Genomic DNA, 19,301 nt, shown 5'->3' with positions numbered 1-19,301 from the left:
TAACATCTAGCAAAGGGTCACAAATACTTGATGCTTGTTACTTTGGAAGATGGTAAGTTTCCTTTCTTTTGTGGGGATTATGAGGCATTTTTGTTTAAGTTACTGTGTAGTGAAAGTTCTGGGCCTTGGGACCTAGTTTGGCCATACAACTAGATTCTCCCGATCTGAACTGCAGCTGTTAACAAGCCAAGAAGAGACAACCACACAAAGACTAGGAAATATATTTCTCTCACAACTTCATTTTTAACTTTTTCTTTGATTCCCAACCAAGTACTCAAGTTTGTATGGGAGGTTCCCAAGCTCCCAGAAAAAGACAGTTGAATTATCCAAGCTTTAAACATTTGAGTCAACTGATCAGGACAACAGGTGGGTGAGTACATCTAAATAAGACTGAAATAAAATTAGCAATCTAGCCAACCTAAAATGCTAAATCCATGCAGTGAGATAATTATTGCTCTTTATGGATGCACTTATACACTCTGGACATTTTTTTAAACCAACCTGTAGGGCCTCTACGTCCTGAAGCCAGTCTCTGGCTCTCTGCACTGAGTCTTTGAGAACTGCACCATTGGGCAGATATGCCGGGATCTCCTCAATCTCCTTAACAGCCGTAGCAAGGCTATTCAATGAATGCCGAGGTCTACAATATAAAACATAAAAGCTACTTAGCATTTTATGTGATGGCTTATTTTTCTCATGGTTTACCAGAGGAACTAGGAAAATCATTTCAAAGGAAATTTAGTGCCAAAAATAAATTTTTCCAACTGGCAAAAACTTATAGATATCAAATTGACTAGTTTCAAACGGCTGTATGACTTTAAGAGCATCTAAGATACAGCAAATGACTCAGTGAAGCATTTAAGTTCTTATTCCTGATTTTACACTGGTATAAGTACAACTTCTATTTGCAAAAGGTAACTTAGGATAATTCACTGTGTTAAATTAGATACACTATCAAGACTCTTAAGAGTCACTAAGAAAATTTAAATTCTCTAGAATATCTCCATGTCCAAAGCACAATACTAAAATTGTGTATGCTGTTTCCACAACCACTATTTTAGGATTACAGAAGATCGCCTATAATCTAGACACTTTTTGTAGTTTATGTTGCCAATCAGGCCAATACAGACCTGGCAAGATAGAAAGCAATATCAAAGACGGGCTGATCCTCCCCCTCAGATGGTTAAGCCCAAGTCCAATCAAACCTCTCCGACATAGGTAAGGTGTTCTGAATTACTGAGCAACAGCACAAATGTAGCTCCTGTTCCTGCTGAAAACTACTGGCACTATCTTCACTTTACAGATCAGTGCATATTAACTTTCAGACATTTCTCTAAGACTCCTTGGGATCTTTTTTATTAACTGTGGGTTTTAACAGTTCCATTTATTTGTAAAAAATGTTTCTTCTCTCAAAGATGGTATCATCAAGGTCCAGGGAAATTTCATTAAGCTGACTTTAAAAAGGCATGTCCTTTTGAATCACTCATTTCATAATCAGTTGAATGAGAAAAAAATTAACATTCTTTTGCCCAAGTTCCAAAGCAGCCCCAGGCACAGGTGCCGCCTGGGGACTCTCCTCACATGCCAGCCCCTCGGCCCTCAGCGCTGGGACAGGCGCACTCCCCAGCTTTCCCCAGCATTGAGAGGAGACCCTGCTTTCTTACCTGGCCCTAAGAAGACTCTTGGCTTTGTCATCCCAGTGCTCCGACACTGTGAGCAGTTCCTGAAGCCGGGCCATAGCTTTCTCCACTGCCGCGTAGGGCGCCAGCCCCACTCCCAGGTCTATGAGGCGTCTCATATCATCTAATGTGAGGGAGCTGGGGTCTAGGCACGCTTGCTGCACCTCTTCGAGCCAACGGGCCTGCTCCAGACGGACACGCATCTCAGCAAGCTGTGGAAGTTCCACATCAAATTCAAAGCTGACATCTAGCAGGTCCTGTAGCTCAGCAGCACCGGGCATTTCCTCAGAGAGCAACTCCTGGCTGTGCTGCTGGAAATCTTCTACACGATTCAAGAGATCCTAAAACACAGTGATTTCAGTAACTGCTTCCTTCATACTTAGAATCTTCAATGCATGCCAATGTGACCTGCTTCCATCTAGCTTAATTTTAGCAATAATACACATAAATGAGAATACAAAAGCCAACTGACAACTAAAACAAGTGACTGCTGCGAGGAGTAGATGGTGGTCACTTCCAAGGTAAACTTTTCTAAGTTTATCCTTCCTTTTAGGTTTGTCATAATCTCTTCATACACACACATTACTCAGTGGGTTACTAAAAAACATTTGCAAACAAATATACAAATTAACAACCCCCTCCAAAAAAAACCCAACTTAATACCATCAGCTACATTTATTTATAAAATATAGGATTACCAAGTACTCGCCCCCACACACCCCCTATAGTTACCTTTAGCAGGGGTGTCTGACTGAGGACACATGGAAGAGCATACAGTTGTGTCACAAACTGTCGGAGCTCATTCACTGTCAACTGATTTTGGGTTTTTCCTCCACCAGATCGATATCTATAAAGACAAAGGCCAAGAAAGCCCTATGAGAACATACATAGTCACCATTCCCAGATTCCAAGATTCCAATGCCACAAAGTTGAGGACAGAAGGAAAACCAGTCACAGTAGGTTTCCAAGTTTAGCCACCAGAGTCCAAACTCGAGCAGTACATACCTAGTTTGCCTTTTGCCATTAAGCAACTGCTGTGCAACAGAGGCACACTTCTCGGCATCCTGTGTGACTAAGCGAAGGTGACGCAAAAGATCATTGTCTGGGAATTTCTTCATTTCAGATTCTTCAATTAAAGCTTTGAAGCTGACAAGGCCTAGGAATAAAGAAAAGGCCATCTTTGCCATGATCATTATGTGTAGTACTAGTGGCACGAAATACAGACATTTGCTTTTATCAGGTCGTATATGTAAATACTTGCAATGTTTAATTGGATTTTTTTTTTTTTTGGCTAAGGACAGAATGTTTTAAACAAGTGCCTAGAGCTGCTCTTCAATATGGAAATGTTTAGACCTAAAATGTAAATGTTTAAAGCATGAAAAAACAACTGATTTTTCAAAACAAAGCAAATGCAGATTCTCAGTGTGGTTTGAACCACTTCCTCCTGCGTTTTGTTCTGCAGTTGGCAGGAAACTAGTGGGCTGGGAGACAGTGGTACCGAACCCTTTCCCTAGACAAAGAAGCCAGTTTATCTGCTGGGCTATAGGTAGGGAAGCAACAAAGCACATTCAAAGAGATGGAAAGAGCAGCAGTGACTTTAAAAGGTAATAGTAAGACACTGAGAGTTTGATTAGAACTAAGGAGTATGTAGGACCAGCAATTCAAACACTCCTAATTTAGTAACATATTGGCATTGTTATGAGATACAGTTTCTTGTTTTTTTAAAAAAAAGGTTTCTAAGGTTCCACATAAAATGTAAAAAAATACTTCTGTTTCTGAGAAAAAGAGGTGAAAAGTTACTGTTTCCTAACAACATGGTCTTTGTTAAATACATGACTTGCACACAATTCATATATCAAGACTTCACTTGAAGTAAGAGCATCTGCCTTATCCACTCTCGGCTTTAAAACCTTCTCCATTAATGCTCAGTGAACCTGGATGGACAGAGGAACTTGTCAAGGTAAGTCAGCTTGTTTCAAGTAACCCATTTCTTGATAATGGCTATATTATCACCACTCCCAATTTGCCAATCACCAAATCACACTTTCTACAACACATACTTTTCTTCTTGTTAATCTTTGCCTCCAATGCTTCGTTCACATTCAAGGCCCATTCGTTGTAAGATTCTGCTCGAAGCTTCAATGAGTTCATCATGGGGTAGAGGTCATCCAGAGTATATCTGTACCTGGGGACAGAACAGCAGGCTCAGCTTTGAGGTGTGTGGGTTTGGAGAAAATCAGACATTTTATACTCAGTATTTCAGCCCTGAGACAGTGATGTCACAGAGCTTTTTAGTAAGAATTTGGTGTTTTCCACAGAAAAACATCATCCTTTCTACTCACCGCAGTTTATATTTATAAGGGGAACAGGAGCACAATTCTTTTACATGATGCAGGCAAACAAGCAGGCCAGGTTTACAAGAACAGGAGATGGCAGACATGAAGCATGTGGTTTTGCATTTTATACACTGACGCTCATCATCTGGCAGCAGCTCAAAATCCATTCTTTCTGAATCATTTACCCCCTAAAAGAAAGTGTATGTTAGAGGCCTCCAAAGGATGACACAATCCACCAGCCTCCAAACACACACACACAGGTAGTTGAGTTAAATAAAAATTAAAAAAAAAAAAAGAAAGCCTTACTATAAAAGGACTGCATAATTTAAAATGCATGGGTTGAACCCCTTTTTGAACAAGGCAGTTTCTATATTTGGCCACTGTGATCTGAGTATCAAAACTGATACTAAATAAATAGGGCTTCAGACTACTACTTCTGGATAATCCACAAAAAGAACAAAAATAAATACAAGGAAAGAAGATGGGGCAAGTGGAAAAGACTATCATGTAGGAATTGTTGAGGATGGGAAGATGCTGAGTGGTCTAGTAGCCTTTTACCTGAGAAGTTATCTGAAGGGACACTGTTCTCTGAAAAAGACAATGTGTGCAATAGAGACTAAAGTCAAAATAAAATGCTTCCTCACTATGTCAAGAAAAAGGAGGTCTTGAACCAGTAAATTTCAACTGTAGTTTGTAACAGCTGACATTTAGAGAGCCCTTCCAGGGTATACCTTTTGTCTTGAAAGATCAAACTTTTACCCCCTTCTCCTTATCTGGAAATGGATTCCAAGTCTAACCTTAAGAATGCCAGAGCCTGATTAAGTTAGATTATGAACCTTTGCTTTACATTTTATTCTGTGTTTTAACCTTTTGGCCATTTCACTTCCTGATAATTATATGGACAAAGACAGAATAGAGTGAGAAAAACACTAATGAATGAATTTTGTTTTAATCTGGAATTGAACATTAAAAAGGACTTTGCCCCTCAAAAAAAAGCAAGGCAGGATATCTGTGGTCAGAGCAATGTAACTACATGCAAGGAAACCCCCCACCAAAACTCCGTGTTAAACATTCAGCTCTAGAGTCATTCTTCAGTGAGATCAGTAGATACTCCCCAAATAAAGGAAAGTAGCCCATGTTTTTATTATTCTAAAAAAGAAAAGGACTTTGCCATGGAGATGGTTGAAATTTTTGTTTAAAATGAGATTAAGGAGCAACTCTGGATTTTAGTTGAGAATGAATCATAATGTTCACTTAATTTTTATCTGTAATTTTCCACAACTGGGAATAAATTGTAAGTTCTGAAAGTTCCAAAAATGACCTACCATTACTGATGTAAGACATTGGTAAGGCTCTTAAACCCTATGGGCATTGCTTTCCCCAAGTATTAAGTATCAGGGGAAGGTGAGTAAACTGTTGATGCTGACCCATAACAGGCTCCAGGGAACCAACATTCTAGGACTCTTGTCTAAAGAGGCACATAAAAAAAAAAAAAAATCAACGTGACTCTATTTATGGATATGATTGTCCCAAAAGGAACTACAAAAAAGCTAACAGAACTATTGAGTTTAGCATGGTTACAGGATATAGAGTCAATATACAAAGGTGCGTTTGTAAATACTAGCAATAAATAATTGAAAACTGAAATTTTAAAAAATATCATTTATAATTGTACCAAAAAAATACAAAGTACATAATTACAAACCCAAGGAAATATGTGTAAGAGCTATATGCTACAATCTTCAAAATGCTGAATGAGAGAAATCAGAAAGAACTAAATAAATAGGGCATATACTACTGTCCATTGATTGGAAGACTCAATAGTGTTACACTATCAGTTCTCCTCTAAACTATCCATAGATTTAAAATAGTTCCAATCAAAATCTCAATAGTTTTTAAGAGAAATCAATAAGCTAACTCTAAAATTTATATGGAAAGGCAAAGGAATATAGGCAAAAAAGTTTTTAAAAAGAATAAATTTGAGAGACTCACACTACCTCATTTAAAGACTTACTAGAAAGTTATAGTAGTCAAGACTATCTAGTATTATTAGCCAGAAGATAAATGCATTGTTTAACAGAAGAGAACATAGCCCAGTAGACCCGTACATATATACATTATAGTGAATTGATTTTCAAAAAAGGCGCCAGAGCAAGTATTGGAAAAAAGCTAACTCTTTTCAAGAAATGGTGCTACAACAATTAGCTATTCATATGCAAAAATAGTAATTTCAACCCACAACTTGCACCGTAAACAAAAATTACTGAGATGGATTAAAGACTCACTTGTAAAACCTAAAACTAGAAATTATAGAAGAGAATTTACTACGTAGGAGAAAATCTTTGCAACTTTGGATTAGGCAAACATTTCTTAAGAAGGACACATACAAAAAGATACATGAAAGAAAAAACTGATAAACTGGATTTCATCAAAATGAAAAACTGCTATTTGAAAAGATACTGCTAAGAGAATGAAAAGCCACCAACTGGAAGAATATACTTGCACAACACTTAGATAAAGGACTAGTATGTAGAATAACAAGAATTCTTATAACAATCCAACAAAAAAGAGGGTGGAGCAAAACATCTGAATGAACACTTCACCAAAGAGGTAATATATACAGTTACCACCAGGTACACACATGCTAAGATGTTCAGTGTATCATTAAGCCATTAGAGAAATGAAAATTAAAGGCCACACATCTTACTACACTGATGGACAGTGACTGCACTGGGGTATGGGTGGGGACTTGATAATATGGATAAACGTAGTAACCACATTGTTTTTTCATGTGAAACCTTCATAAGGGTGTATTATCAGTAATGCCTTAATAAAAACATTTTTTTAAATTAAAGGCCACAATCAGATATTAACATACATCTACTACAATGGTCTTAAAGGAAATCAGACTAAAAAAAAAACATTTAAAAAATGGTATTAAAATACCTAAGAACTTTACAAAGTAGTAATACCGAATGAAATGCAATGGTATTCCAGAAACCTTACCAGTTTGCGGACAGTTTCTCGTAACACCTTCTCATCCTCAATCATAATGGCCATGTCTTTCTGAACAGTTGAAGCCACTACAACATCCAGTACATCAGCCTTGGAAGCCATCTTGCAAATCATCTCATCATGGGAAAATACACAGTAGCGGTGAAGCAGGCGGTAATGCTCCACACACTGTCGGCCTAGTGGCAGCTGGGGCAAAGACAGAGGACAGCACGTGACATTCATTCTCGTCCTATTTCTAAAGACTTCTAACCTTTACTATGATTTTAACAATTATCATGTTCTGGGTCATAGCACATACCAACACTAAAGCCAGACTCTAAGAGGTCTTGGGCCTTTTTTCTAATCATTGTATCTCAAAGAGCTGGTATATTAAATACCATAATTAAAAAGTTATTTGAAAAGCCCAGTGTATTAAGAATGTATCAATATCCACCACAATGTAGATCTAACTGGAAATATAAATGTATCCATTTGCTGAAAAACTGTAGTGAACTGGTATGGTTAACCTACACCAGAGAAGAGTAATGCTCCAAAACCTCTTAACAGAAAATAATTATGGATACAGGTGCCGCTATTACTCAGAAAAGCACTGAAACAAGGTCATCATTCGTCAGATTTAACATCTCTCACACACCTGCATTAGGCTTTTTAGGTAAATGGAAAGTATTAATACTAATATAAAAAATCCACTTCATAACTAACTGAAACAAAACATGTCATTATTTTTGTGTTGTGGATAATTTCAACTAGTGTTATTCTAAAGTATACTCTTAAGACTGGAACTGTTTAAGTTTGCAATGAGAAACTAAGCTTCAGCCAAGATTTAAATCAACAGACTCGTTTCTTCATCAAGTCTTGCTACAATAGAAAAAAATGGCAGCTGAACCAAGGGGTGTGGTTGGTTAGTAAAGGTGTGATTCACGATGTGGTCCAAGTGTCTTCCCTTCCTGTAGATGGTAAACAATTTGCAACCAGCCATTTCAGCAGCAATAGGTTTAAGCAACCATACACATTACAGTTTTAAAGCATTATATATCCATTTCTTCAGGAAAAAAAATACATTTGAAAAGGGCAAGTCATAATTACATACCCAATCAACAGTGCAGAAGTTAACAGCCTCAGCAAAATTAAAGCCTTGATTGAAACCACTGTGGTAGGCTCTTGGGAATGTGATCACAAACTCCCCAGCACACTGATTAGTTCGGTAAACCTAAGGAGACAGAATTTGGGGGTTTTTAGTGACATTTTCACAAAAGAAAATCTGGAAAATCTGGACACCGACTATCAGATTATTCTCCAAAAAGGGTAGCTTTCCCCCAATTAAGTGAGCCAGGAAAATAAAAACAAAACAAAACAACAAAACCACCAACTGTAGCAGATGCCACCTAGAGATGTTCATTCCCGCCACAAGGTGGAGGGGCGCCCCAGACTACCAGAGTGGATTAGAACCAGAGCACAAAACATGGACTGCGTGCACCACAAAAATGTGGCTACATCCAGGATCAGGACATATCTTTCTAGATAAAGCTACAATTAAGAATACCCAATATTATTACATCAAAATAGGATCTCCTACCACCAACTAAAGAAATTCCACTCTATTTCAAGGATCCCATCCCATAGAGAGCTCTTCTTGATTTGGGCCTCACTTAAGCTCCCATCAACAACTCCCCTTTCCCACCATTCTCACCCAAAAAAACACCTTTAACTGCTTTAGGTGTACAAATCCTCATACTGAATTTACTGTTATATAATAATACTAATAGATGTCTTTTCAATATACATCTTTCCATTGGTGGTTCTCCAAAATATAGTACCCACACCATAAGCATCAACTCCAACTGGGAACTTCTTGGAAATCCAAAGTCAAGCACCAACCAGACCAACAGAACAAGAAATCTGGGGGTGAGGCTCAGCCATGTGTACTGTAACACGCCCTTTAGAGTTCTGATACAGGCCAAGTGTGAAGACCACTACCTACCACATGAGCACAATCTTTTCTAGTGGGACTACCCCCTTCCCATAACTTTTTGCCAAACACATTCCTTATCAGAGCTCCAAAGCCTGCTTCAAATGTCATTAGACCTTCCTGACTCTCCAGAGTTAATGGGTCAGCTTCCTACTTAACACTACTGTCAAACCACATCGCCCTTCTATTATCTGTACAAACAACTATCCCTTAAAGACAGATAAATGTGAGCCCCTGAATGCATGAGTTCACCTACCTGTGTAGTTCCAGAAACTAGCCCCACATGGTTTACTCAATTTGTTAATTAAATTATAAATTTACTCAGTCATTAAAGGCCAGAGGGTCTCGTTTAGGACAAGCTACTCCTAACAAACTGGAAGGATCAATCAATACGAGGGGAAAGTAAAAAATCACTGTGGAAAATACCAACAATATGGAGATAGTGGTATTCAGGTAGTTATTGGTCATTATTTTCGAATTTATGCTCCATGAATAACTTAAATGTATGATATCCTCAACAGAAAGTCCTTTCCATCTGCTCCACTTAACTAACCTATGAATCCAAAAGCATAACCTGTAGGTCAGAGTAAGATCAAGAATTTATTCTAACACCGTAAACCTATCATTTACGCTGGGTTTAGCTAACCAGACGGACTCTTCCACTTGGTACATCTTGATCTGGCCTCCCCAGTTACTTTCTGAGAGAAAATTAATGACTGTAACATCCTACTAGGCTGACAGACAGTGAACGCAACAGAGGGGTGAGGACTTGATAATATGGGTGAATGCTGAAACCACTGTGCTGTTTATGTGAAATCCCCATAAGTCTGTGTATTAATGACACTTTAATTTTTAAAAAATCTTCTGAGTATTCTCCAAAGGAAAGCCAGTACACAAATAAGTGTCATTTTGCACAGCAATGTCAGAGCAAATACCACTTTTCAGGCTAGAGTGGGAAACCTGAAATCCAAGCTCAAGATCTTGAAAAAATTTTCCCTTAAAATAAGCTTAATAACTAGGGGGTTGGGTGTGTAATGTAATTAAGATCTACCAAGACTGTCATTTTAGTTTATCATTCAAAATTTAGACCATCTAGATTCAGTAAATTATTTTTTAAAGTGGGGACACGGTATGAAAGACTCTGACACTAAAATGTCAATCTAATTACACCTAGCCATTTTCACAGTAAAGTAATTTATACTGACAAATAACATACTTCTTTTTTAGGGCTTCTGTTATGTTGCATTGAAGAACTAAAGTTATAAATAAAATTATAGTTTAGAAAGCATTAGTGGTGATGGTTGCTTAAACTGTATATACACTAAAAACAACTGATGGACACTGAAAAAGCAAGCAAGCATTGCCCTTATTATTTGAAAATCAGGTTGCTTAGCAATCTAGTTATGAGCTGCAGCAAATTAGCTTTATGGTGTCTGAGGATCCAGTCCCACTGGTTTAATGCAATACAGTTAACAAATTACACCAAACAGCTGTTTCTACAATCAAGTTATGCTATGGAAAACATAGCCAAATCAACTTTATAAAAAACTGAGTAACAGGTAAAAAGTGGTGAATTAAGCTGGGTGGCAAGAGTGGCAAGATCCCCAACATACGGGCACTTCATGAGCCATCAGAGTATTGGGGTTCATGATGGTGACCAGCTGATGGAGAAGATCTGGCTGGGACACAAAGAGCTCTGGCGCCAGCTTCTTCATGACATTTTCTAGCTGCTCAGCGGCATACCCAGGGACTCCGTACCAGGTTTTGGGTTCACCCCTGGAAACAGATTGTAAAAATAAATCCACTGCAAAAATACATAAACATGACATTTCAGTAGTTTCTTCAATCAGAAAAACAAATCAAACAAAACAAAACATCCCCCTCCCCATAATGTGCCACACCAACACAAACAGAATGGTTACCCAGTTCACATTTCTCAGACCCTGCTTTGTAAGACTAGGCTACAAAAGGAATATGCAAACTGAAGAAGTATAGTTAGAAATGTGATCTGAACACACGTGATACATTCCCCCCATCAAGTATAAACATGAGACTTTCCTTCTGAGGTACCTCTCCTCCCTCCCACTGGTCCTTTAGAAAACGTAGACATCTAGAATTTCTAAGAACATAAAGTATGTTGGCTACAGGTCATGTGGTTTCCATAATTTCCTATAGCAAATGATGAGGGATGACAACTCTCCATCTTCCTTGTCCCGTCCATTCTCAAAGACAAAATTAAATCAAACACTGTTGAAGCCATTAGCACTTCTAAGGCCATTAGTAGCTGTTTCTTACTCTTAAAAGCACTTTAAACTGTCAACCAATTAATATGCAACATCCCTATGAGGTATGCTAACTATCGTCTTCATCTTAGTTGGGAACAACTGCCTGGGAAGCAGAACTGATGCTCTACATGTATATGCCAACTCCCTCCTTACTTGCGGTACCTCCACAAATTCCTTGTGTAGTGATTTAAGAGAGTTACAGGATCTTCAAATATTTTTGTAATTAGAAAAGCAAGAGAGTGGGGGGAACAGATGTGAAAGAGAAATGGCTTTAGTTGAAGAGTTAAAAATGTTAAAAAATCTAAGTATCTGCCCTCCCCCACCCCCACAAAAAGCTGACGCCCAGTCTGTGTGTAATGATGCTGGATTTCAGCACAACTCCAAAGCTGGCAGTGCCAAGGGACTGGGGACACCATGGTACCTAACTCTGCTCCTCTAGGAACATCTGGGCCACCACTCTGCTGAGTGGGATTTCCCAGTATAAAAGCAATGCCCAGGGCTTGTTAATCTTTCCATAAGGGAAGACTTCTTCAGCAATTGGATAAAAGCTGCCCACCCTATCCCCAGGAACACGCTTTACTTGAAAAATTGTGTATATGTGATTTCAGAAGTCACAGACTTCCTTAAGACCCACTGTCTTGTTAGGATGTCTGTTCCAAAAGTAGTGAAGAGTCTTAAGGAAAAAAAAATAGCACATTATTCTTCAGACAGTTAAGAGATGTGCCACAGTTAAGAGTTGAGACATATCTGAAATGAAGGGAAAGCCTTCCAGCTCAGCCTGCATACTATTCACAGTTATCTGGGATTTCTTACCAGTGCAGGTAGTTAATTGAATAGCTCCAGTGATCTTCAATATGCCAACAGAATGAAGAAAAGCACATTCCCACATACAACCAAGGAAGTTTCATGCCACATATGTCCGCAGTAATGTGAGCAAGGACAGACTGTTCCATCACTGGCATATTGTTCAAATTCCAGCCACTATCAAGATATTCCTAAAAATAAGGAGATCAAGTATAAAGGTTCAGCTATATTATGCTGACATTTTAGAACTCTAAATGTTTCCCAGAAGACTTAAAATAATTTCCCTTTCAAAATATAAAGTTTGGGGAGGGAGAAAGAGGGAAGAGAGGCCAGTATGTTGACTTCTTTGGTGCCAATAGATACTTTTGCCCAGTTTTGAGTCTTATATAAATGGACTCATACAGCATGTACCTTTGTATCTTCCCCCTTTTGTGTGCAGGGTGGGGTGGAGGGCTATAGAGCATACACAGTCTGAGTCTGTTATATCAGCTTCAGAAACAGACAGACTCATCTATGGTGTTACAAGTCAGGATAATGGTTATCTTCATAGGGTACAAGAGTATGGGTAGTAGTTGTCCTGAGACGGGGAAGGTAGTGAAAGAATGTGAACAAAATGAGTACTGGTTACTGGTAATGTCCTATTTCTTTTTTGAGTTTTTTTTAAAGGTATCATTGATTTAGAATCTTATACTCAGGTTTCATATGAGCAACATTGTGGTTACTACATTCCCCCCTATTAAGTCCCCACCACATAGCCCATTACAGTCACTGTCCATCAGCATAGTAAGACGCTATAGAGTCACTACTTGTCTTCTCTGTGCTATACTGCCTTCCCTGTGCCCCCCATATTATGTGTGCTAATCATAATACCCCTTAACCCTTTTATCCCTCCCTTCCCACCCACCCTCCCCAACCCCTTTCCCTTTGGTAACCACTAGTCCATTCTTGGGTTCTGTGAGTCTGCTGCTGTTTTATACCTTTAGTTTTTGCTTTGTTGTTATAATTCACAAATGAGTGAAATCGTTTGGTACTTGGTCTTTCTCCGCCTGGCTTATTTCACTGAGCATAATACCTTCTAGCTCCATCCATGTTGTTGCAAATGGTAGGATTTGTTTTCTTCCTATGGCTGAATAATATTCCATTGTGTACAGGTGCCACATCTTCTTTATCCATTCATCTACTGATGGACACTTAGGTTGCTTCCATGTCTTGGCTATTATAAATAGTGCTGTGATAAACATAGGGTGCATATGTCTTTTCAAATCTGGGATCTTGTTTTCTTAGGGTAAATTCCTAGGAGTGTAATTCCCGAGTCAAATGGTATTTCTTTTTTTAGTTTTTTTGAGGAACCTCCATATTGCTTTCACAATGGTTGAACTAATTTACATGCCCAACAACAGTGTAGGAGGGAATCCCTTTCTCCACATCCTCGCCAGCATTTGTTATTTGTCTTTTGGATGTTGGCCATCCTATCCGGTGTGAGGTGATATCTCACTGTGGTTTTAATTTGCATTTCCCTGGTGATTAGTGATGCTGTGGAGCTTCTTTTCATGTGCCTGTTCACCATCTGAATTTCTTTTTTGGAGAAATGTCTGTTCATATCCTCCTCCCATTTTTTAATCGGATTATTTGCTTTTGGAGTGTTGAGGCATGTGAGCTCTTTATATATTCTGGATGCTAACCCCTTATTGGGTATGTCATTTATGAATATATTCTCCCATACTGTAGGATGCCTTTTTTTCCTACTGATGGTGTCCTTTGCTGTACAGAAGCTTTTTAGTTTGATGTAGTCCCATCTGTTCATTTTTGCTTTTGTTTCCCTTGCCTGAGGAAGTATGTTCATGAAAAAGTTGCTCATGTTTATATTCAAGAGAGTTTTGCCTATGTTTTTTTCTAAGAGGTTTCATTCATGACTTACATTCATTCGGGTCTTTGATCCATTTCAAGTTTACTTTTATGTATGGAGTTAGACAGTAATCCAGTTTCATTCTCTTACATATAGGTGTGTCCTATTTCTTACTCTGGTGCTTGTTACATGGGTGTCCTTAGTTTTTTTTTATTTATTAAGCTGTAGACATATGATTATGTACTTTTCTGTGATATAAGATTTCAAAGAAGTTTACTAAAAAAAAAACTCTTAACTTCCTACTAGGATAAGAATAGAAAACTTCCTAGGAGTTCCTAGTGTGGAAAACTATAATAGACTCATAAACATTAAAGTTTAAAGATAAATAGGTATGGTCCTAATCCCTAGTTTTTCTTCAGAAGGAGAAATCAAAGTTAATAGAATCTGAGGGAATAAAAAGGAAGATAAGTAATTTTCCCTTTTCACCACAATGTAGTGATAGAGTTGGGACTAGAATTCTTCTGTGAGTTCTTTCAACTTTTCTTGAAATCATTAAAAATCTGGTAATTAAGGATTTGCTGAAAGTAATCATACAAATTACTCCAAGTCAACCAACCAGTTTTAATTAAGTTCAAAGTTCCAAGCTACACATATTTCTTGCATTAAAGCTGCTATTAATCCATTATTGTCTGTTAGGTCAAGGATACGTGGAACTATCTCACCCTCAAGATGTAAGTGACTCAAGCTGGAGCCTACCTCTTCCTCAGGGGAAAGTCTGACTTTCCCATCTCGAACAGGGAAGCCACTGCCAAACTCCTTTGAGGCGATATCAGCTCCATATTCCACTGTCACATCCTCTTCAATCGTGCTTACCAGCCGCCAAAACTCTTTCTCAACCAGTTCTGTGGGAACCATCTGGACATAAAACAAGGAGAAAGAGAAAAAATTTTTTCAGATACTCACAAACTGCCCACGGGTATCTGACTAATAAGCTAAGTGGCAGAAATCACAGGATAGCACTCTGAAGAAAAACTGTACCCATAATGTCCTATAATTGACCCCAGACAGTTCAAACATGAACATTGTTTTCTAAAAGGAATTTTGTACCTGAAGAGTAAGAATTGATTAAGAATTCATGTTCCTCTATCACCAACCTGGCACTATTGTAAAAGGGAGTCAAGAAAGCGGAATGCCCACATTTAAGAACTTTTTTCTGTTTTGAGAAATACAATACACACTTGGTTAATGTTAATGCTTGTATAGTAACAATAGCTGGCTGTGTTTTAAGGATGCTTTTCCCCTTTGAAATGCATTCAAACACATCACCTGAGTCCATTCCTTCCTTCTTTTCACTAGACTTGGCTGAGAGCAATGCAATCCACCACGAAGAAAAAGGCAGGCGCAGTGTCAACACCTTCACAGAGCAAGTCCTTCACAGCACCACACACCAGTGGAAAGAGACACTGGACCGAGTGTCTAGGAGCTGGTGTTAATCTGATTAGAGTCCAGAGGCAGGGAACTTAAATGCCTATCCCTCAAAGCCCTCATTTTTTAAGTAAAAAAAAAAGCCAGCCACAGACAGAAGAGTCAACTACAAGTCACCGTGACTGGCTAAGCAGACATACAGGGAAACACACATGCACGAGGGGTCAGAGAACTTAAAATTCCAATGGAGTGTGATTTGAATTTATAAGCCCAATAAATAAGCAAACCTTTTAAGTAACTTAACAGCTAGTGTTCGTGATGTAAGCGAAAAACATGTCCACTCATACACTGCTGCGCTCCCATAAACGATAGAGCAATTAGGGTGGGAAAAAAGGATAAATACATTCATCTGCCCTCAGTAATCACACCCCAAAAATAATCCAACTAAACAGACCTACATGCATAAAGTGTTTGCTGTAGCACTTTGTTAGTAGTGAGAAAAAATCACAGCCTGAGTATCCAGAATTATGGCAGAAAACCATTTAATTTTGGTGTGCTCATCTGATGGGATCTTAAATGCTGAATGAAACACACTTATGCTTCTAAGTGAATAAAGGATAATTTACAATGGACTCATCTTTAAGTTTACAGCATTAACTTATGCTAATATATAAAAATGTGTCCCCAGTGCATGACACACTGACTGGCAGATAGGAGTCATTCAATAAATTTTGTCAAGTTTTCTTTAAATTACATTTGTTGAGTTGAAAAGATTATTGGTGATTTCCTTTACTGGTATTCTGTTAACGGTTGCTGTGCAACTTGTGTAGAAAGCCTATTTTAGATAATCAAATGAAAAATTAGAATGTATTTTAAGTACTGTAGGATTTTAATACCACTAAGTAAATTAAAGGTTTCACTGTGCCTAATAACTATCAAAGATAAGCACCAATTCAAATTTGTCTTCAGCTACTTTTCTCCAATAGTTATTAAAATCCTAAATCAAAGTAGTATGTACATACATGGACTGGCATGTTGAAGTAATCAGATTTGAATGCATCTGCCATTTCCCCAAAAGTACGGAGGGTATAGTCCCTGGCTGCTTGTTCAAAGCCAAATGCTTCTTGTGGCTTACTACACTCCTGCCAAAAAAGAAAGAAAGAAAGAAAGAAAGATAAGAAGAAAAGAAAGAAAGAAAGCAATTTTATTCATAAATACATATATTCACTTATATTTCATTTAGATATATACAAAAAAACCAAATTACTAAAATTACTTAGCATAATTTCATTTGTTTAAAATAGAAAAAATTCTGGATGAATATACATCAAAATACTATTTGATTATCTATGGATTGTGACATCATACCTCTAGTCTTTTAAGTTGTTCAGTGTGTAAGAATTTCTGCAAAGAGCACACAATGATCTTTTAAGTGAATTTGTTTGAAAGTAGAGTTACTGACATTTTCCCTGCCTGTCAGCTCCCTGCACAGCTGTGTGACTCGGACTTCCAAGACCCCCTCCTTTCCTTTTCAGGTCCAGCTCATTTTTTTTCACATGACTCATTATAATCAATTGCCAAGTCTAAAACCCAAAGGCAAAAAAAAAATATCCTGAAGGAAATTTTCTAATGCTACCCTCAGCTGTTAGTTACCTGAGCCAAACACTTAGGACATCGCCAGTCTCCCTTGGGAACATCATGGAGAGGTGGGATCAAGCAAAAAGTATGGTAACTGTCATCACACCCATCACACAAGAGAAGCCGGTCTTCATCGTTACCGCTGCCACATAAGAGGCAGACATACAGGTCCACCTGTGTGAGAATGGGCACAGAGCAAAGGGACATGAGCAACTTTCTGATTTTATGAAATTCTAAGAATGAATGGACCTGAAGCATAATCTAATCTCTGCTTCAAATGAAAATGTCTCACCCTCCACAAGAGATATTTTTAAATAAAAATTTCCACCTTCTATGACATATTTCATACCTTATCCATTCCCAGCTCTAATGTAATCTCCAAGCTTTCTCAAGTTTGTGTTTTAATTAAAGTTAGTTACTTAAATATACAGCTTTCAACGAAAGAACACATTAAGTGTAAAGACAGCCTTAGTTCAACCATCTGACAAAAATAAGTTATAAAGGATAATTTTATTATATTGTTATATGAACAAATCATTTGTTTTTCTGTATAACCCTGCTTTTACGTATGTAGATTCTTCTTTTGTATTGGATTATTATACACTAATTACCTAATATCATAATTATTGGTTTACTTTAAAAACTTCCAAGAAAAAAAAAAATGAGTAGCTCAGGTCAGAATCACATTTTGCCTGTGTGTTGAATCATTCCTTCAGTCAGTATCTAATTTAATGCCTGGCTTATAACAATTAGTCACCAATCATACAATAAATAAGCATATGTATTTATTTTTCAATATGGCTGTGTGTGTGTGTGTGTGTGTGTGTGTGTGTGTGTGTGTATGAGCATATTTATGTATATCTATATATATAGCATGGTAGTTGTGTTAATTATACCAATTTGGATTATTTAAAGAACTCAAAAAAAAGATACCATACAACTTTTCTCTCCTAGCTTCCTTGAGATGTAACTGACAACACTGTGTATGTTGGAAGATGTGCAAAATGATGACGTGATACATCTACATGTTGCAAAATCATTACCATAATAAAGTTAGTTGACACATAAAAATATATATACAGCTTTCATTGTTTAGAGAAAGATGGTCTTCTAGAAAAATAACATTAAGTAATAAATTATCAGCCTAACCAAAAACAGAACTTTTAAAGGAAAAATTCAATTTTGCAATGTCTAAAAGGAAAGAAAACTGTTTAATTAACCACATTGAACTACCACTTTATATCTTAATCAAAGTTTGCCAAATACGTAGTGATAAAAATACATCGTTACTACTTGTTATGGGCTGAATTGTGTCCCCCCAGTTTTATTTCCTAAAGTCCTAACTCCCTGTACCTAATAATGTGAGTGGTTTTGGAGACAGGTCTTTAAAGAGGTAATTAAAGTAAAATGAGGTCATATAGGTGAGCCCAAATCCAGTAAGACCGGTGTTCTTCTAAGAGGAGGAGGTTAGGACACAGACATGTACAGAGGAAAGCCATATACAAAAACACAAAGAGAATCTGGCTACCTACAAACCAAGCAGAGAGGCCTCAGGAAAAAAACCAACTCCAAGGACACTGTGATCTCAGACTTCTAACTGCCAGAACTTAAATTTTTGTTGTTGAAGCCATTCAGTCTGTAGTACTAGGTTATGGCCCTAGCAATCTACTGTATTACCCAATAACAGGAAGCTAAGAATTCAACTAGACAGAGAATCTCACTTGTTCAGTTTTTTTTTGTAGCAAATAAAAACCTGGGTTCTGCCAGTTTTCTGACTGCATTTTGGCAATGGGGATATTTATTTTCTATGAAGAGAACATTTAATAATTTCAAATTCCAAGATAACAGGTACTGCTGTCAAGCTCAGAAGGGGACAGAGGAGAAGCAAGCAGACCCTCTCTAGTGCCCTCAAGCATTACTTGTAAGCCTCCAACTGAGTAAGGAGCCCCCTGTCCTCCAGCTCCACATGGTCCAGCCAGGTCCTCACCTACTTCTCCCTCACTCACAACTCCTTTCCTTTCCACCCTCTCCTTCCTTCCCTCCTCACTCTTCCTTCCTGTTCCTTCCTTACTGGAAAGTTGGAAAACATCAGCGTGATTTCTGATCTAGCTTTCAGTTCATGCAGAGGTGGGCTAGTGATTTATGAACAATTCTATATAGGGTCTAGCTCACCATTATTCAGTGATAAACTGAATATGCTCCAGAAAAATGGCTGCCAGCGCCCCCAGATGTCACTAGTATGCTCATGATGCACTCATATTTCCTCATTTACAAACAGATACTGTAACGGGGCTTGAAAAAGTC

At 37.9% G+C, this 19,301-nt stretch overlaps 1 protein-coding gene across 1 annotated transcript in view; it reads right to left on the bottom strand.

Moving 5' to 3' along the window:
• Positions 1-19,301, bottom strand: part of KDM5B (lysine demethylase 5B) — a 65,906-nt gene that overhangs the window by 13,710 nt on the left and 32,895 nt on the right. Inside the window, exons 8-20 of the mRNA XM_036909568.2 lie at positions 17,013-17,171; positions 16,382-16,501; positions 14,691-14,849; positions 12,098-12,279; positions 10,613-10,775; positions 8,121-8,240; positions 7,022-7,216; positions 4,022-4,203; positions 3,740-3,864; positions 2,685-2,835; positions 2,412-2,526; positions 1,665-2,020; positions 502-640 (exon numbers count right to left, since the gene is read on the bottom strand). Coding sequence (XP_036765463.2) covers positions 502-640; positions 1,665-2,020; positions 2,412-2,526; positions 2,685-2,835; positions 3,740-3,864; positions 4,022-4,203; positions 7,022-7,216; positions 8,121-8,240; positions 10,613-10,775; positions 12,098-12,279; positions 14,691-14,849; positions 16,382-16,501; positions 17,013-17,171 — 2,166 coding nt within the window. The remainder of the gene's footprint in view (positions 1-501; positions 641-1,664; positions 2,021-2,411; positions 2,527-2,684; positions 2,836-3,739; positions 3,865-4,021; positions 4,204-7,021; positions 7,217-8,120; positions 8,241-10,612; positions 10,776-12,097; positions 12,280-14,690; positions 14,850-16,381; positions 16,502-17,012; positions 17,172-19,301) is intronic.

This window comes from Manis pentadactyla, chromosome 9 (genome assembly GCF_030020395.1).
Source record: "Manis pentadactyla isolate mManPen7 chromosome 9, mManPen7.hap1, whole genome shotgun sequence".
NCBI lineage: Eukaryota > Metazoa > Chordata > Mammalia > Pholidota > Manidae > Manis > Manis pentadactyla.
The sequence above is the reverse complement of the archived record's forward strand: the minus strand, read 5'-3'. Positions and strand labels throughout refer to the sequence as shown.